At 47.0% G+C, this 19,070-nt stretch overlaps 3 protein-coding genes across 6 annotated transcripts; 2 read left to right on the top strand and 1 right to left on the bottom strand.

Moving 5' to 3' along the window:
- Positions 1–194: 194 nt before the first annotated feature.
- On the top strand, positions 195–9,166 carry nup155 (nucleoporin 155). 3 transcript variants are annotated; one of them, XM_037264881.1, is made up of 34 exons: positions 195–346; positions 594–763; positions 991–1,128; positions 1,278–1,374; positions 1,453–1,523; positions 1,607–1,702; positions 1,796–2,059; positions 2,127–2,200; positions 2,381–2,472; positions 2,558–2,655; positions 2,747–2,914; positions 2,985–3,085; positions 3,192–3,362; positions 3,444–3,554; positions 3,623–3,717; positions 3,831–3,916; positions 4,003–4,144; positions 4,257–4,323; positions 4,441–4,556; positions 4,633–4,736; positions 4,857–4,990; positions 5,061–5,249; positions 5,504–5,642; positions 5,717–5,852; positions 5,994–6,147; positions 6,235–6,339; positions 6,425–6,579; positions 6,657–6,786; positions 6,964–7,077; positions 7,315–7,435; positions 7,540–7,650; positions 7,803–7,939; positions 8,007–8,113; positions 8,287–8,425. In XM_037264881.1, exons 2-34 carry the CDS (start codon positions 622–624, stop codon positions 8,423–8,425), a joined length of 4,104 nt encoding a protein of 1,367 aa, XP_037120776.1. In that variant the 5' UTR covers positions 195–346; positions 594–621. The 3 variants fall into 3 exon arrangements, 2 of the variants coding, with proteins under 2 accessions (XP_037120776.1, XP_037120775.1); XR_005099560.1 differs by lacking the exon at positions 195–346 and adding an exon at positions 8,590–9,166 and having other exon boundaries at positions 622–763; positions 8,287–8,510; XM_037264880.1 differs by lacking the exon at positions 195–346 and adding an exon at positions 8,477–9,166 and having other exon boundaries at positions 622–763; positions 8,287–8,439.
- A 121-nt stretch (positions 9,167–9,287) lies between these two features.
- LOC119131666 (rhodopsin) lies at positions 9,288–10,283 on the bottom strand. Its single transcript, XM_037266300.1, has one exon. The coding sequence runs from the start codon at positions 10,281–10,283 to the stop codon at positions 9,288–9,290; it is 996 nt and encodes a 331-aa protein (XP_037122195.1).
- zdhhc8a (zinc finger DHHC-type palmitoyltransferase 8a) lies at positions 9,683–17,928 on the top strand. 2 transcript variants are annotated; one of them, XM_037264883.1, is made up of 9 exons: positions 9,683–11,155; positions 14,156–14,277; positions 14,354–14,511; positions 14,958–15,130; positions 15,217–15,319; positions 15,501–15,592; positions 15,659–15,867; positions 15,937–16,049; positions 16,292–17,928. In XM_037264883.1, exons 1-9 carry the CDS (start codon positions 11,028–11,030, stop codon positions 17,357–17,359), a joined length of 2,166 nt encoding a protein of 721 aa, XP_037120778.1. In that variant the 5' UTR covers positions 9,683–11,027; the 3' UTR covers positions 17,360–17,928. The 2 variants fall into 2 exon arrangements, with proteins under 2 accessions (XP_037120778.1, XP_037120777.1); XM_037264882.1 differs by having other exon boundaries at positions 15,217–15,337.
- The last annotated feature ends 1,142 nt before the right edge of the window (positions 17,929–19,070 follow it).

Below are 19,070 nucleotides of genomic sequence, written 5' to 3'. Positions count from 1 at the left end.
CCCCCTCGACCGCCGTAGAACAGTTTTTTTTTCTAGGTCAAATAAAACAAAAAGAACAAAATTCTAAATGTGTTCAAAATTAAACATAACTTTCACAACTGCTTTTGAAACAATATAAAAGCTAGTGAATTAACTTAGAACGTCATTACAAATATCTATTTTGTTATTCTCAAACGAGCGGAAGTAAAAACTTTGACCCCGGCGCTCGCGCATGAGGTTGGCGGGCGGCAGGTTTTGTGTTTATCGATTTGATCAATTACTTTCCTCTACTTTCTTCACATTGCATACTAAAGCAACTGCCATTGGAGGATCAATTCATTTAATATCTGGAATCATTCCCTTTTGGGTAAGATGCCAAGCTCTCTCAGAATGGCGCCTATTCACACTTAAACCACGCTAGCATTTAGCATCCCTGCTAACACTCCAAGAATCTCAGCAATTAGTTAACCACTCATCAACTTGTTGTAACTAGTTCCACGTCATCCACGTCAACTCAGTTTTAAACACCAAGTGACGTACACAACGCGGGGTGTATTATTCAATTTTTCGTTTAACTGAACATTTTTATCCATTCTTTTATCCATATCATTTAGCTTCGTCGGCCAGTGGCAGTCTGAAGTCATGCCGTCCATCGCCGGACCCAGCAGCCCCTCCGCTGCTCTTGTCGAGGCACTCGACAGCTCGGCCCGGCTCGTCGACCGGCACCTGCAAGATGACCGCTGTTTCCCGGACTTGTCGGAGCTCCTCAGCGTGCCCTCTCATAGTGAGTTACAGCCAGATTTACCTGGAGGACATAGGAGTAGAAAGGACTAGTGACTAACAAAAGGTTTAAAAAAAAAAAAAAAGTAAATTCAAGTAAAGAGAGCTGAACTGAAAGTACAGTACCAGTGTTACTTCCACCTATTGATGTACCCATTGCCCAATTACCACATAAAAAAAATGATACTCATCTCTCCAAGTATGTTAAAATGATGTCATCTGTGCTATTAGATATACCTTCCCTCTCCGGAGTGTCCGACATGGACTATCCCCTTCAAGGACCGGGTTTACTCAGCGTGCCTAACCTGCCAGAGCTCAGCGCAGTGCGCCGAGTCCCGCTGCCGCCGGAGCTGGTAGAGCAATTCAGCCGTATCCTTTTGATTGAAAATGGTAGTTGGATGCAGAAGTCTGGATCTGCATTGCGTTACACACTTCATATTATTTCTATTCTGCTCTCAAGTGGCACATTTATAAGATGATTGCATTGACTTGCTTTCACCCCTTAACACGATATCCAGATATGCAGTTCAACTGCATGATGGGAGTTTTTCCCGAGATTACTCGAGCATGGCTCACGATCGACAACGACATCTTCATGTGGAATTACGAGGACGGGTTAGTACGATCGCATACGAGCGAGCGATTGAAAGGTGTACCTGATGTGTGAATTATTTGTGGTAATATGCCTCACAGGGGAGACGTGGCCTATTTCGACGGTCTCATCGAAACCATTCTGGCAGTGGGGCTGGTGAAACCAAAACAAGGTACGTTGTGAACTGTCGTACACCTATTTGTATCTTTGTTTCCCTTTTCAATGCAGCGTTTATTTTTGTTTTGATTTTCCCAGGGATTTTACAGCCTCACATCCATTACCTGCTTGTGTTGGCCACGTCCGTGGATGTCGTCATCCTGGGAGTGAGCTTCCCAAGGGTCACCCATGGAGGTGAGTTTGAGGATCCACACGCCATCACCCTTTTTTTTTTTTTCCTGTATAAATGCAAATCATTGCAGCTTGTGTATTTTTGTGTTGTCTCAGGGCTGAACGACAGCATGTCAGGCGGCATGCAGATACTTCCGGACCACCTTTTCTCCATCCCCACCGACAACACCTACATTCTCACTGTGACCTCCACCGACCTGGGTCGCATCTTCATGGCGGGAAAGGACGGCTGCCTGTACGAAATCGCCTACCAGGCGGAGGCGGGTTGGCTAAGTCAGCGCTGCCGCAAGATCAACCACTCCAAGAGCTCCCTGTCCTTCCTCGTCCCTTCTGTGCTCCAGTTCTCTTTCTCTGAGGATGGTACGCTAACACTGAAGAAATAATGAGTTTGTATTTATTCATCAAAAATCTTTTTTCTGCTTTCCAGACCCAATTGTGCAGATTGCTGTGGACAACTCCCGCAACACACTTTTTACACGCTCTGAGAAAGGAGTTCTACAGGTACTACTGCAATTTTGCATTTTTGGGGAAAAGCAAATTTTAGAACAGATGCATTTTATGAAATAGGCAGACAATAATGAAAATATTTACTGTGTAGTTTTAATGTCAGCTATTTGTATGCAAACGGTATTGGCGGTTGTCAGTGTTCTGGAGTAAATCACCCTCATTTCCGTCTGTCAGGTGTATGACCTGGGCGTCGACGGCCGATCCATGAGTCGCGTGGCCACCATGTCTCAAAACGGCATTGTCGCAGCCGCCGGAAACATTGCCAGGTATCTTCGCAAGGAAGCAGACTTCACCAAGTCCGTCTTTTGCCCTTCTATTTGAAACAATTTTTCATGTTTTGCTCCCATGCAGGACCATGGATCGTTCTGTCTTCAAGCCCATCGTCCAGATCTCTGTGATAAGCAGATCAGAGTCATCCGATGTTCACCTGCTTGCTGTGACGCATGCAGGTAAATACGGGGGCGGGAACAACACACAAGAGCAATGTTGTCAATACGAGTTAACACACGTGCTGGTATTATTTTCATTTTTATTCCACAGGTGTGCGTCTCTACTTCTGCACTACACCTTTTGCGCCACCGCAGCAAAGACAAACGCCGGCCCGACCTTCCTTGCTCTCTCTGGTTCACGTTCGCCTACCGCCGGGCTTCTCCGCGTCATCCACGGTGCAGAAACCCGCCAAAGTCCACAAGGCGCTGCACAGTAAAGGTAAACCCCGACCGACCACGCCGGCATTTTTTCAGCGGGAATTTTTCGTAATCTCGGATAATCCCCGCAGGTATTTTGCTGATGGCGGCTTCTGAGACGGAGGACAACGACATTCTGTGGTGCATCAACCATGACTCTTTTCCCTTCAAGAAGCCCTTGATGGAGACTCAGGTGTGACCTGCAAAGCATTTCTGCTACCTTCACATTAGTCTCATCACTCATGCTAGCTAGCATACTAGCCCGAATAACATTCTCACTTGATTTTTTTTCCACGCAGATGATGTCGAATATCGACGGACACACATGGGCTATAAGCGCCATCAACGAGGAGAAGCCAAGCAGGATTTGCACTCCCCTGAACAAGGAAATGATCCCCGTCACTGACTCGCCCGTGGTGGTCCTGCAGCACAACACCCCCCCGCAGAAATTTGTCCTCCTTTCAGCAAAGGTTTAAAGCCTCTTACCATACAAGACACATTGTCAAGTCCTGGTTCAGAATACTGAAGGCGGACTTCTCGCTCCTCTACAGGGAAGTCACATTTTCCAAAAGCTTCGTCCCGTGGACCAGCTCCGTCACCTTCTGGTGAGCTGCGCCGGAGGAGAGAGCGAGGAGATCGAACGCTTCTTCAAGTTGCACCGGGTAAAAACTTTCCTTGATGAGCGCTCTCGGAAGACTTTTAAACATCTCTTTGCCTCTGTTATGTTCAGGAGGAGCAGGCCTGCGCTACAGCCTTGATCCTGGCTTGTTCCAACGAAGCTTGTAACCGAGAAGTCTCGCAGTGGGCCACCAGAGCCTTCTTCAGGTCCGAGAACAAAGATACACTTAGTGTCGAATAAACTTGAGCATACCTCATTATGATGGGCAAATGGAGAAAAGAGGAAGGCAAGCTTGTTAAATGTATGCATGTGTCGTCAGATATGGAGGAGAGGCACAGATGAGGTTTCCCGCTGCTATGTCACCACCCAGCAATGTTGGACCCATGATGAGCTCTCCAGGACCGGGTAAGTGTTTGCTCAATATGACTGTGTGCATGTAGAATGGAAAAGAAGTGTGTGATTTTTTTTTTTTTCCTTCCCCCGTCCATCAGGCATTTTTCCCCCACCTCTGGCCACGCCCTATGCGCCAATGCACACGGGGTCCGCCCCCATCACTCCGATGTCAGTCGGCCCAGAGGTGATTTTCTCCGGGAAGCACAATGGCATCTGTGTCTACTTTGCTCGCGTTCTCGGGTCAGTCTAGTTGGGATCCACACCATAATGATTCATATGTGTTGTCCTCATGTCAAACTCATGTAGAGGACTCATGTTCTCTCTATTTTGCTTCTTCCTTCCACACAAACAGAAACATTTGGGATGGGAGCCTAGCAGTGGAGAAAGCAGTCAGTAGAGGAAGTCAGACTTTCAGTATTGTAAGTTGCAGGGGCGTTCAGATCATCTTCTTTTTTAATACATAAAGTTCTCTTAGCAGTAATAATGGGTGCAGATTTTGAGTAAGGCTTTACTATTCCTCCTCAACATCATCACAGTTGGAAAGCAGCGTGACGTCTTTTGATCTGGAGTCGGTCCTGTTGGAGCTCTACAGGCTGAAGGAGTTTCTGGATAAAAACTCTCTGTTCAGTCCCTCCTCTCTCGGTGGTGCAAGGTAAGACCAACATTGGGTTCCTATTGAAAATCGTCCTTTATGCTCACTATTGTGATTGGACCGGATCCCTTTGTAGTTTCAGTTCCCCTGGTAACTTGCAGCAAAGGCTGCTGGGATTTATGCGGCCGGATGGCGCCAGCTCTCAGCAGGTCCAACAGGAGCTTCAGAGGAAGTACCACAGTGAGTGTTTGGACAGTTTTGTTTCCTCCTCCCTCTTTTTCATGTAGCTAAATCACTGCAAACTACAAACCTAATCTTTTTTTTTAATCTTACCATCATTTTATAATTCTTTTTTTCTAGCCAAGGCTCAGGTCTACGAGAAAGTGTCCCTGCAGAGCATCCAGGCGTTAGTCCATCGCTCCTATCAGACTCTGGCCCTCTGGAAGCTTCTATGCGATCATCAGTTCAGCCTCATCATGTCAGAACTGCCCAAGGTAGCATTTTCACAAACCGCCTGAAGTATGTCACTCTCTAAATATCTCACTCCTTTTTTTCTCCTTTTAGGAATTTCAGGAGCAGATGAAGGCAGCAAGTTTTAAGGATATGATCCGGGGGAAGGAGCTCACAGGAGCCCTGGTCACGGCGCTCATTAACGTCTACATCAAAGATAACACCTCTGTGGACGTCATCAGTAATCACCTGCGGGACGTGTGCCCGCTGCTCTACAGCACAGAGGACAGCGTCTGCTCAAAGGTACACGGCAGAGCCAAAAGATTTAACACACTGTTTGAGTTTACAGCTAGACCAGTCTGATCTGGTGGCGCCCTCTGCTGGTTGTTACCAAGTAGTGTGCTCCAGTTTGTTCTATATGCCTCTAATGTCATGTAATATTTAATTTGACTTCTATGAACCCAATCCAGCAATAGATGAAGATCTGGCGTGTGCCCTCGTAACTATTTCATCATACATATTCCGGGGTTTTTAAATGTTGATGTTTTTCCACCAAGGCAAACGAGTTGCTGCAGAACTCCAAGCAGATCCAGAACAAAGTCGATAAGGAGAAAATGCTGAGGGAATCACTGCGTCTCTACCAAAAAATCTGCCAGAACACTGACCTCCCAGTGGTTTGCTCCCAGTACAGGCAAGGTAGCGTTGAACTCGACACCGGCGCCGCTCACGACCGCCCTATGTTGAATTGATGCAAATGTGCCGTATCTCAGTACGTTTCTACGAGGGCGCCCTCGAGCTGTGCCTCACGGCGGCTGACAAAAAGGACCCCCAGAGGCTGGGGCCCCATTTTTACAAAAATGGAGAGCCAGAGGAGGACCAGACGGGACAGCTGGCCTTCCAGGAAAGGTAAGAAATGTTTTTATATCTATACCCACCTTCACTCCCTAGCCTAAATAGCACGCTAGCACACGTTGCTGTGACATCACAGCCAATAAAATAAGCTGTGGATGGCTTTTAGTGCTGACATTTTCCCAACCCCACTTGCAGGCTATTATGTTATAAATGCATCACGGACACCATGCAGGAGCTAGTGAACCAAAGCAAAGCGGCTCCTCAGTCCCCCAGTGTCCCAAAACAGCCGGGCCCTCCTGTCCTCACCTCGGATCCGAACATGCTAAGTAACGAGGAAGCTACAGCCCACGTGAGTGAGACAGCCATGTTTGATTGTGTACTTTTTTTTTTTTATGTCTGCATCTTTTTCTTAAATAAGAGCCTCTTTCCACTACAGTTTGAGCAGATCTTTGGTCTGGCTCAGAGGTCCCAAGATGAGCTATTTCACATCGCCCTGTACAACTGGCTCATCCAGGCTGATTTGGCGGACAAGCTGCTCGAGGTACCGAGTGTTTTATTAGCGCCACAGTACTTAAGTCCCATGGATATAAAGTCAATCGTTCCCGATTGGATCCTCTCTTGTCCAGGTGAATTCGCCGTACCTGGAAGAGCATCTCATGCATATGATCAAACAAGATCAGAGCAAAGTGCACAACATGGACCTGCTGTGGCGCTACTACGAGAAGAACCGCAACTTTGGCAAGGCCGCCCACGTGCTGGCCCGCCTCGCCGACATGCACAGGTTTGTCAAGGTGTCACGCGTCTAATGACGACCATGTCACCAAGATTCATGCCGTGCTCATCTGTCCACACACGCAGCACTGAGATCTCCCTCAAGCAGCGTCTGGAGTACTTGGCCCGGGCCATCCTGTCCGCTAAGAGCTCCTCTTGCATCTCCGCTCAGGCGGCAGACGGCGAGTTCCTCCATGAGCTGGAGGAGAAGATGGAGGTAGACCCTGTTTATCCCGTGAAAATAAAGTTGAAGTAGTGGGAGGAAGAATCACTCCCATAGCTGCCCAAAATATAGAAATCCTATTAATAGACTGAAGTAGAGTTAAGTTGTTTATTTTTGAGACAAGTACAAACCCACCTCCACACATAACAGCGCTTTGCTTTCTTCTCCCAGCTGGTGCGCATCCAAGTTCAGATTCAGGACACGCTAATCCGACAGTACTCCAGTCACCCTTCGGTGAAAAACGCCGTCTCTCAGTTGGATTCGGACCTCATGGACATCACCAAGGTAACATGCAACAGCTCCATGATTGTTTTTTTATTTTCTTGATAAATTATTTTTTTCCAGTTGTCCACTGTATCCATGCCAGCTACATTTAGTGACAGTTTGATTCAGTGTCAACTCGGTTTTATTTAACTTTTTTTTTTTTAGTACTTTTGCATCTATGATTAGCTTTAATTAGTGTTCATCGTTTTTTTGTTTGGTGGTGTGAATATAAAATCTGCCTTGGCTCCATACGTGCAGCTCTACGGGGAATACGCCGACCACTTCAAACTATCCGAGTGCAAGCTGGCCATCATTCACTGCGCGGGACACTCGGATCCAATTCTGGTGCACTCGCTTTGGCAGGAAATCATAGAAAAAGGTCATTGCCCTACAACACAAAAACATGGTTGATTTTTTTTTTTTTTTTTGCTTTCATCATTTTTTATTTTTACTGATTTGCTGCTTGCCAATCTTGTCTGGCAGAACTGGCAGACACGGTGGCCATGAGTACCGTGGACAGGATGAGATCACTCAGTTTGAAGGTGGTGTCGCTGGGCAGGATCTACGCGGGAACGCCGCGATATTTTCCACTGGGTTCGTGTTCTCTCATTTTGTTGTAATAGCGACATAATTATGATTCCTCTTCTCTTGGGAGTGTTTTGTGCCATTACAAGCAGCTTGTTCAAGCATGTCCTCTCTGCGGACCTTTCGCATTCGATTCCATGTAAAGCATTGTGTGTTTGCAGAATTCCTGGTGAAATTTCTGGAGCAGGAGGTGTGCCGCCTCAACTGGGACGTGGGCTTCGTCACGTCCACCATGCAGGAGATCGGGGTGCAGCTGCCACGCCTTCTGGAGGTCTACGATCAGCTTTTCAAAACCAGGGTACACGCCGCAAATCACGTCCCCTCGCAGTTGGCCGTCATTTTGAAAATAAATGTGTCCGGTGTAGGATCCTTACTGGCAGCGCCTGAAGAAGCCTCTGCACTTGGTAGAATGCATCCACGTGCTTTTGTCAGGTTACGTGGACGACCCCAGCAGAGTGCCCACGTATGACAGGTGAGCCACTTCACTAGCAGTTCAACTTCTGACCTCTAGAGGGAGCCAAAGAGTCAGACACCTGTCAAATAGCCTGTTTCTCACTGGCAGTGCAGACTGATGACATTTCTTGTAGAATTCCTCTTTTCCTTTACTCTGTTACAATTTCCAACAAATTCTGAATTCTGCCCCAGACGCCGCTTCGCCAACGTGTGCCTGGACAACATCTGCGGCTACCTGGTGGAGCTGCAGTCCCTCAGCCCCAACGCGGCCCTCCAGCACACCATCGGCAACTTCAAGTCTCTGCAGGCCAAACTGGATAAACTTCACTGACGCTCGCTAAGCTCCCGCCGATGCTTTGAATCGCTTAGCGATACATCTGTCACGTTTGTACGGTGGCGACGGGATTTAGGTATCTATCGGCGTGTTACGCACTACTCCGGAGAAGTTAAAGGCCACATTTTAGAACAAAGTTTTGCAAAGGTCAAATTAATTTCATCCGTCAAAGTTCTGGGTACGTTTTAGGTTCATCCTGAAATGTACTGCGAAAAAGCCCAATTTTTCCTCACTTCTTGTGAGTAGTGCATCATCTTGTTTTCTACTAAAGTGCCCAGTCTGACTTTTCATGACAGCAAAGTGTTAAGAGACTGAAGATGCAGGTTTTATAACTTATTTTATGCTCGATTGTGTCCCAAAGCACAACATCGTTAAATGTGTAAATATAGATCAGACACTCTTATGCGTTTACAAGAGGAGACAAACACATCACCATTTATATTTCTTATTGACAATGTACATAAAAAACATTTGATTTTTTTTTTTTTTAACGTGTTTACGTACAGCTCTCGCCCTTAAAATGGCGGCCATGTTGCTCGTAATGTGACACCGCAGAGGGATGTCACTTTTTTTCTGTTAGCGTAATTACATTTAATTACAAACGCCACTCAAGGCTTCCCGTACAGTCATGACAAAAGGGAGAGCTCAAATTGTTGTCTTTTCCTACAATTAGCCACCTTGATTGTTGGTGGAATCATGTTTGCTTTAGCCTGGTAGAAATAAAGATGTTTGGATTTATGTTTTGTTGATTATCAAAGCGTCAAGCAATTCACAACACATAGTTCCGGATTTTATTATTTTAACGATTACAACATAACTATCAGAATGAGGACATTGTGAGCCAGATTTTTTTTTTTTTCTATCTCTTGCATGAGCATATGAGCTTTTTGACTCCGTGCAGGAATATGTATGGTATGATGCAGGTGTAGGAGGCCGCGATGTAGCTGGCCACCTCCACCACCAGCGAGGAGGTGTGGAAGTTATTGGTGATGCGAAGCAGCAGATGAGTCAACCAGCACACCAGGAAAACACTGGCCACCGCCACCACGCTTTTGGCCGCACGCACTTGAGAGCTGGCGTTGGACTTCCCCGACAGCACCATGGACAGCTTGGGTGGAGCTCCGGAGGCGTTGGCGGTTTCTGTGCAGGATGAGGCGGCGCTCGGCCCGGCAACTCTCCCGACGGCTCCTCCGTGAGCGTTCTCCTTGCCGAGTTCGGTGTTGCGACACCGGATTCGCTGCTGGTTCTTGAGCAACGTCATCACGATCTGACCGCTGGCGAAGAGCATCCCGGCAAGGGGAAGGGCGTTGGCCAGCGTCAGGTAGAACACCTCATAGGTTTTTCTGGAGATGGCATCCGGGAAGACATCTATACAGTCTTCCCCGCTCTCGTTGGTCGCCTCCACGCTCACAAAGAAAAAATGCGGCACGCTAAAAGCCAAAGCTGTGAGCCAGCTGCCGACCAGCAAGGCCATCACCAGGCCCACGTTGTCCATCTTCACGGGGGCGCCGCCCCGTTTCAGGGAGCCCACCAGCTTCTGGTGCCAGAAAGCGCTAATGAAGAAGGTGGTGAAGATGCTGCTGGTCTCCGACAGGTCCGCGCAGAAGCGGAAGACGCCGCAGTAGGCCTCGCCTAGGAACCAGCGACCAGAAAAGTCGGCGATGGTGTCGGGAAGGTCCACCAGGTAGTTGGTGATGAGGTTGGACACTGCCAAGTTGATGAACAAAAGATCGTTGGTGCAGATGGCCGACCTCTTGGAAGGGATGGAGCTGATGGCCAACCAGTTGTTCCCGATGATCCCCGCCAGAAACATGAGTGCTCGGATAATAGATTCAACCAACTCCTCCGTGTCCATGCTTTCCACACAGCTGAATGTGTCGGAAGGATAGATTGATAATGAATCCGACTTTTGGACTTTTATAGACGAGCAGGAGACACCTTTGCACCAATCAGCTTGTTGTGAACACACCCTAAGGTAGCTTTGACCTGAGGGAGAATCATCTTGTGATGACAAATCTAAACAGGTCACAGCAGAGCTGGAACACAATCAAAAACGCTGATTGACATTTACAACCTAAATTCAAAGTCCTTATCTTTACATCGTGGCCCAAGTCATGTTTATTTCTTAATGTGTCAAAAAAGTAAACAATATAAAAAACTCCGAAAAGGCATCACTGCAATCCATTTTATGCATCATTTTGCTTTCAACTTTTTTGCCGTGAATTATGTCAACCCAAACACAATTTCGTCCTGAGGTGGAGTTATATATAAAAACACTGATTTCTTTCCCCCCAGTCAATAAAAAGAACACATCGGAGGCTTGAAGAGCAGTGTTGCGTGGTAAACTTTCACGTCACCCGCGAGTGAAAGCTCCACCTTCGGGCTGAGCCGGAGGCGACGTGCCCGCTCCGCTGGAGGCATGAATCCGGAGGGAGCGAGCGTGCGCACAGGCAGTCGCCTTTCTCTCATCCTCCGCTTTTCACGACCTGCTTTTTTCTCCCTTGCTCATTCCGACCGGAACGCGTTTAAACATGTCTGTATTGTTGTTTGAGGGACTTTATCCACACGCCGGCCGGTCTGAGACTTGAGAAGACGGAGGATGGAGCGGACGCATAGGATTGCCGGCAGCGGCGGCGGCGGCGACTCGCTCCGAGCGTCCGCCTTCATCCCGGTGTGCACGGCCGCCTGCCTCCTGGTGGGCTCCACCTCACTCTTCTTCGTCTTCACGTAAGTGACTCTCTTGGTTATTCTTGCAAAAGTGATTGAAGGGTGTTGAGCGATTGGCCGTGCAGGCTGCATCAATTTCACTCGTGTGTATTTTAAATTGATTTAATCCCCGCATATATGAAAGTACAGTGTAATTTTTTTTGTGGGAAACTAACTCTATTGCATATTTCTGGAGTAGACCCCCTGTGGAGTACAAAAAACACCAAATTGGACTGTAAACTTTTGTAAAACACGTTCTTTAAAAAAAAAACTTTTATGAACTAATATATAAAATCCTCTTTGCGTCTCCTTTCTCTGTCCTAATATAAGGTATAATAGAGTTAATTAGCCTTGTCCATAGCACCCCCAGCTATAATATTAACACAAGCACATGACACAACAACCAGCTCGCTTCTCTCGTTCCAATTCAAATGAAGCAGGGGCGTGTAAAATCTGAGGGTGGATGGATGAATAATTATCACGTGCCCCCCATCCAAAAAGGAGCATATGCCGCCTGTGTGCCGTGAAACTGACCCGGTTGGCTGTCAGCGGGTCGCCCTGAGGACCCACAGCTATGTAGCACACTTTTACTGATCAAAATTTTCCCATCAGTCTGTTGCAGCTCGCCTTTTTACATGCACATTTCAACACGTTTGAACTGTGACAGTTGGTATAAAGGTTGTAATCATACCTCGGAGCTGTATTTTGACCTATTTGTAGTGGGAGCTTGGAAAGAGTCCACTTGTGGTGTGTGTAAATAAGATTCGGCTTTGTGTATTTGGTACCTGTGGGCCTGTGAGTATTCATTTGAAAATGATTTAAACAAAACGGCTCCATTGCTAATAAATTGAAAGTCACAAATTCTGAATGACCGTTGTAACCCCACTTAAGATCCATTTCAAATCAGTCTTGTTACATTTATCTTTAAATATTGAGATTAACCGCTACAAAGAAATAAACATCATGGCTGTAGTCGCTTTTGGCTTAGCGAATGAATTGTCCAACCTCTCCAGCTCCACTCGGGAGTGACCTTTGAACTGCCCCACTTTCTCTTATACATATACAATATGTCCAGGCCTTTTTACATTGAAGCATGACAGCAGGTTGGGAATGCAAAAGGATTAGGATCTGATCCCCCCCCTCATCTGGGAAAAGTTGAGGCTGGAGTCTTTGACTTTGGCATGATGCAGATATAATTGCTTGTAGATTTTTTGTTAAATCTGCACATTCCCACAACCCCCCCCCCCTCTCTCTGTTTCAACAGATGTCTTTGTATAAAAAAAAGCAGCCTTCCTCTTAACTCTTCCTTGCTACCTTCCTGCTTTTGTTCTGCAGACCTTGAACTCCTTTTTAATATTACTGCCCACCCCGCCCAGAATAAAAAGGAAATAGGAAACATAATTCCTTTGCTTCTGGCTTGAGTTAAACCCTTTTAGTAAGCAAGTGAGAGAATAGAGAGTCAGGGTTGCACCATGAGGATAATCATGAATGTGTGTATTCTGAATTAGCCGCTAATATGAACTGGACGGTGTGCATGAGTGTGTCATCCAACAGTGATGTCATTAATGTAAGAGCGATACTATTTGACCAACTTGCAGCTCGACTGACTGTCTGCTGTGCCACTGACCCACTGTGGGGATGAGGGCGACGTGAGCAGCTTACACTGCGTGAGTGTGTGTGAGTGTGTGTGTGTGATTTAATACAGCTCCGGCAGCCGGGCTCTTTTCATTAGGTGGGGCTTGTCTTGTTGGCGTAATGAAGTGTCCCTCCCGCGGTCCAGATGGTCTCCGGGTGGGCCCAGTGGCATCCGTCCATCCTCATTGTAATCTGGTCCTCAAGAAATCGGTCCAATGATTTGTCACAACGTGATCCAATTAGTTAACGGTCGAGAAAAAGCGGCAATACAAATCATTTGATTGGGGTCACTTTTGTGTACAAATTCGAATTTTATAGTGTAATAATTAATTGTGGCTTTTATTTTTCAATTTTGATGACGTCATGCAGCCTTAGGATGAATCCGCTTCACCCCCAAAAATTAAATGAGCATTGATGTATAGGAAAGAGTATATATGCCGTATAGACGACAGATCCACTGTGAGGATTCCACAATGGACTGTCAGAAAGGGCCTGTAATCCAGAGTTGATAATCCTGGGGGGAAGGAGGGGGGGATTAGTGTGCATCTGGCATGGCATCAGCAATGGGGACCCCTCCCCCGCTGCTTTACCCTCCCATTACCTGCACCCCCATCCCATATAACCCACGCTCGCTTCCAATTGATTGACAGCTCCTTAACAGTACTGAACACTTTTATTATTGTGTTTGTGGTTTCAACTATTTCCGCCACTTTATTCATCTCAATTTATGAACATTCCCGGAAGGTTCTTTTCGTACTCCCACTGTGTAACCTGATTACTCAGATCCGCCGTCTAATCTCACACGCCGGTGACATCATCAAAGTACTTGCATGTGCACGCCACAAAAAGAAAGCGACGGGCAATACTCAATACAGTACGCATGTATTTTATCACTTTTATTAATCGTTGTTTACTTTATTTTTAATCCATGAGACAAAAAGCGCCTCGATAAGCAATTAGCATATAATCAACAGATTAATCTGCAGTGAAAATAATTGTGTCGCCGCAGCCCGGAGGGTCCCTGGGTAATCCCCGTGATGTGGGAGCAGCGATGAACACGCGCTAATACTCGCTTAGCTTTCACTGTAAACAATTACTTTTTGGATCCGCCGCTGCTGCCGTGGGAATAAATGGGATAAAGATTATCCTCGCGCAGTCTTTGTTGAGTTAAACTTAACCTGAGCGGGGATGGATACACTTTTGTCAACACATTGTGGGGAACTGATTTCTATTCAAATTAGAAGTCGGCCATTTTGATCTGAAACTGCCATTTTGGGTAAATGTTAGGTTTCTTTAAAACATATTTAATTTTTGTATGAATTTGCTACTTTGGGGAAATGTTAGGCTTCTTTAAAACATTGTTTGTGTTTTTATATGAATTTGCAGATGCCCGTGGCTAGCAGTGACCTTCTGCCCTGCCGTGCCGCCGTGCTGCGCCGTCCTTTTCCTTTTCGTGCTAGCCAACTTCACCATGGCGACATTCATGGACGCCGGCGTTCTTCCGATGGGTCTGTGAACAAACTGATACAAAACCCAAATGTGGTGTCATATATTGAACGTTGTCTTTTTTTTGGCAACCGGCAGCCAATGAGGATGAAGATAAGGATGACGAGTTCCGGGCGCCTCTTTACAAGAACGTGGACGTGAGGGGTATCCAGGTGCGGATGAAGTGGTGCGCGTCCTGTCACTTCTACAGGCCGCCGCGATGCTCGCATTGCAGCGTGTGCGATCGCTGCGTGGAGGTCGGTCAAGTCATGTATTTATTATTATTATTAAGATTTTTTGCTTTTCACCATTTTATCGTATTGCATCGTATCACTCATCGACGTAATGTATCGGTCTACAGATTCGATTAATCCATTTTTGAAATGAGGAATATTCAAGTATGTTAATGATTGGCCTATGAAAGACAACAAAAAATGGAGGATGCTGGTGGTGTAGCGATGATTCATTATTTTTTTTTTTAAAGAGGCACGGTAGGCTTGTATTTTGTTTTTAGGGAATAAATCAATAAAAAGTATTTCTGTTTTGAATGACGGGTAGAGCGTGATGAGGGGAGAGAGAGAGTTAGCGATGTCATTAATCAGGTTAATCCTTTGCTCTTGTACTTTGGAGCCTGGCTAGAAATTCAATTTCTCAGAGAGGTGGGATGGTGATATTAAAAAAAGTTGTTTCCAATCCACTGCAGGATTTTGACCACCACTGTCCGTGGGTGAACAACTGCATCGGGAGGCGCAACTACCGCTACTTCTTCCTCTTCCTGTTGTCCCTCACCGGTCACATGGTTTGCGTGTTCAGCCTGGGCCTGGTCTTTGTGCTGCACCACACGGACCAGCTGTGGAAGCTGCACTGCACTGTCACGTATCCTTGCCGCTGTCACGTGGAGGACAACTCAACTCAGCCTCACCTCACTAAACCGTTTTTTTCCTTAACGGCGGTCCAAACAGTTTGGTCGTGATCAGCATATCGGGCCTGTTTCTTCTCCCTGTTCTGGGCCTGACGGGCTTCCATCTATTCCTGGTGTCACGGGGACGCACCACCAATGAACAAGTCAGCCCTTATTGTTATGTAGGCAGCTATTTAAATATGGACTAGAAGTGCTGAGTACAATAGTGGACTGCCCCCTATATGTCCGAAGTGGAACTAAAGCCTGATTTAGACGACAGTGTCCAAAATATAGGCAACAACGTTAGTTCTGAGAAGCTCATTTGTGCTTTTGATGTTTCCACAGGTCACCGGGAAGTTTCATGGAGGACCAAATCCGTTCACGCGAGGTTGCTGTAACAATTTGGAGTACCTGGTGTGCAGTCCCATCTCTCCAAGGTACCACACTCAAAATCTCACAATATTATATAGCGAGACTATAGCAAGGACCGTTTTGATCTCCAGGTACTCAGCCAGGCCTCGCAAAAAGTCTGTGATTCACATTCAGCCTCCCTTCCTGAGACCAGAGCTCGACAGGCAGCTGTCCGTCAAAGTGAGCGACAACGGCAAACACAGCCGAGCCTCCGCCGGACCGGAAACACAGAAAAGTCCGCCCCCTTTGCCGCCTAAACCAGAACACGGGTTGCTGAAAAGTCACCTCGCCGTCATGGAAGGTACAAAGTCAGCAAGGCCTTTTGTGCTGTACATTCCTGTTCATATATATTTTTTTTTCCTTTCTTCAGAGATGGTCCTGCACACCAAAGCCATCATCCCCGTCTCCATTCCCACTGTGCCTCAGCTGCGACCAGTCCTGGAGGCCATTTCCCGAGGATCGTCGCCCATTCCTCCGGAGCAGGTTTGTCCATTTTCTGTCCCGCTTATCCTCATCAGTGTTGCGAATAAACTAGAGCCAATCCCAGCTGTCTTTGGCAGTGGAGATGTTACAATCCCTATTTTTGTCTTGTTTTATGGGTTACTCATTTGACCCACCTTTTTAGTTTGAGTTCTTTTTTGATCCTCTCCTCCAAACATCAGCTGGGATTGGTTCTAACTCTGTATGGTTGCAATCTTAGCAATATTTCCAATCTCAACGTGTAGCTACTGAAGATCTCAGAGGCTCCGGGAGACAGCAAAGGTCCTGACCTCCGCTTGAACACCAACGGAAGCCCTTCCAGGGGAGCTTTGCCCCCTTCCTTGCCCCCCTTGCAGGCTGCCACCCTCTCTGGGGCCATGACGCTCAGTTCGCGCTCACTCAGCCTCAAACAGGGCGGCCGGCACGCGAGCGCCAAGTCGCAGGCTAATCATAACGCTGGCACAGCGGGCGGCTCCTATGACAACCTCATCGCGACTGTGGACCCCCAGTGTCGCCCCCACAGAGGGCCCCCCGCGGTGGGCTACTTTATGAGCCTGGGTGCCGACGTCGGGGCAGTGCAGCGCGGCCCTCACTCGTATAGTCCAGTCTTTGTGGGTGTGGCCCAACTTTCCCCTCAACCCAGAGAACCGTCGCCTTCTCAGCACGGTCTCTCATCCAGAGACCCCTCCCCTTCATTCCCGGGGTTCATCCAAAGAGAGCCTTCGCCAGCTTTCCAGGGCCTCATCTCCAGGGATCTCAGCCCGGCGAGTCTGCCCCTGAAAACCCAAAGTCTCCGAGACAGCCTCAGGGACGGGACTGTCACCGCCCCTGCCATGTCGTCCCGAATCGATGGCCTCTCTAAGGCACTCATGGCGTCCATTCATGAAAGGCGTGAGATGGAGGAGAGAGAGCGGATGCTGCGCCTGCAAGTCCGATCCCAAGCTTTGTACGGACCGGATGCCGGCGTCTACGACATCCCCTGCCGGCGGAGTCTACCGCTGGATCCCGGGCAGCCTCAGAGCGCCCGGGGACCCACCCCACCGGTATACGGCTCCCGGGAGTTCCTGATGAGCCCGGGGCATCCTGGGTACGGCCCCAGGACGTCGCCCCGCTCCGCATCGTCTACATCATCGCTCGCCCGAGGACCCAAACCGCGCTCCTCAGCTGGGTACCCGCCCTCCGAAAGACCGCCCGCCCCTCCCTCCACATGCACTCTGCCCCGTTTACCCACCTCCTCCACGCCTCCTTACGCACTCTACGGGACGGCCAAACGCTCCTCGCTCACCACCTCCACTCAGGGGAAGGACTCGTGAGTAAAACTGCTTCTAATGTTGTCAAGGAATAATCCGTGCAGTGTTTGTGAGTGAAGAAAATATATCATCATTTGTCAGTGTTAGATTAGGGCTCTTAATAATTAGGTTGGGGAATTGAGCTAGGCCGTTCTGTCACTGTGACCTTTCCTCCTGGCTGGGCATCTTCTTATCTATGACATCCTTAAGGCCGTAGAGCCACATACAGTCTGCTCCCTTGTGGGTGGGAGGCCAAGAGTATAAGAATCCTGGAGGTGGGGGTCGACCTTTTATTGGAGTCTCGCAGAAAAAGGCTCCACGGCCGTGTCTCGATCTTTCTGGTATCCCGCTGGAACTGAGAATATGGAGTCTCTTGGTAGTTAATGAGCATTGAAGGAACTTAACTCAGAACTTTGATGGTAAAAAGATGAATTGCTGGGCCAAAAAAAAACAAAAAACATTACTGCGCGAGTCTCTAATACAGAGAGAATACAATCTTTTTTTTATGTGTTTTGATATTGCCTTTTTGTTGTCTCCCAATTCATAGAATTTGATAGTTGTTTATATGAATAATAAAAATTATGCAACTCTCATTTTTTGTTTTATTTTTCATGTTTTCAGAGTTTAAATGCAGTCGATCAAAAATGATCACCATTATGTTGAAATTATGATTCATCTTTCCTATTGGCTCTAAGATTGACCTGATAAAGTTAAAATTAAAATACAGAATTTCAATTTATACTCAATGAAATTCCAATTGTATAAATAATATATCTTTTTCTATTCGTAATGCTATTGTTGCAGTTTTAGAAGTTGGCATTTGGTTCCCTCTTGTGGACATTTGAGGGAAGGTCGTGCAGCGTCTATTCAGCCAGAAAGTATTGAAGAAAATGGTAAACAAAAAAAAAGAAATTAAGAAAACATAAATGACTTTTGTTGTTTTAGGACTCAAGCCGCCGCTCAGATGACCTTTTTTTTTTTGCTTTGAATTGTGAGTTTAAATATTCGACATAAATACACTGTAAGTGAAGGCTGCAGTGAGCTCAACTAAAAGTAGGCTATTTCCAATCTCACCAATCCTCAATATAGTAACATTTGACTCCTTAAAAAAAAAAACACCTTTGATTTTCCTCCTGTAACAAGTCCCCCCACTAAAAAGTGTGTAGATACCGCTCGCTGACCTAGATTTGGGCGGCTGACTGCTTTGCTCAGGGCTCATTGATATGCTTGATTGTCATTTCCCTGCATCTCCCCTCTTCCCCCATCAGACAACACAAAGCTGCATTAAAAACACGCTTGGATGCGACAAATCAAAGCAATTAAGATTCAATATACCAGTCACATTTTTCCGACCTACTAAAATATACAGTGGGACTTTTTGGTGTATTCAAGCCAAGTGTGACCTTCTGCAGTGTTAATATGCAGCAGTGGCCTCATATGAAAGTGCACACTCGCTGATTGTTGTGTGTATGTGTGTGTTAACTGGAGTCAGCCTCAGTTGTTCATGCCAGCCTGAGCACAGCACAGCAGAGCAAGGGCATTGTGCGTATGTGTGTGTTGGTTTAATTAGGACAAAAATCTACACTGGGTCCACAGGAAAGAAAAGAATGAGAAAGACCCTGCGGAGTCTGTGTGGGCTTTTCATCGCCATTAAAGTGACGATATGCGCTCTGATGTTGCAGTTATTCGCTGGCAGATTGTCATCGTGCACTTGTTACACTCGGCTGACACATAA

This window comes from Syngnathus acus, chromosome 12 (assembly GCF_901709675.1).
Source record: "Syngnathus acus chromosome 12, fSynAcu1.2, whole genome shotgun sequence".
Classification (NCBI taxonomy): Eukaryota; Metazoa; Chordata; class Actinopteri; order Syngnathiformes; family Syngnathidae; genus Syngnathus; species Syngnathus acus.
The sequence above is the reverse complement of the archived record's forward strand: the minus strand, read 5'-3'. Positions and strand labels throughout refer to the sequence as shown.

Coding starts and splice junctions, on each gene's coding strand:
- nup155 (XM_037264880.1), top strand. CDS start 622: ATGCCGTCCATCGCCGGACCCAGCAGCCCCTCCGCTGCTCTTGTCGAG. Junction 1,524..1,606: donor GCTGGTGAAACCAAAACAAG/GTACGTTGTGAA, acceptor TGATTTTCCCAG/GGATTTTACAGCCTCACATC. Junction 4,324..4,440: donor GAAGTCAGACTTTCAGTATT/GTAAGTTGCAGG, acceptor ACATCATCACAG/TTGGAAAGCAGCGTGACGTC.
- zdhhc8a (XM_037264882.1), top strand. CDS start 11,028: ATGGAGCGGACGCATAGGATTGCCGGCAGCGGCGGCGGCGGCGACTCG. Junction 11,156..14,155: donor TCACTCTTCTTCGTCTTCAC/GTAAGTGACTCT, acceptor ATGAATTTGCAG/ATGCCCGTGGCTAGCAGTGA. Junction 14,278..14,353: donor CGCCGGCGTTCTTCCGATGG/GTCTGTGAACAA, acceptor GGCAACCGGCAG/CCAATGAGGATGAAGATAAG.
- LOC119131666 (XM_037266300.1), bottom strand. CDS start 10,283: ATGGACACGGAGGAGTTGGTTGAATCTATTATCCGAGCACTCATGTTT.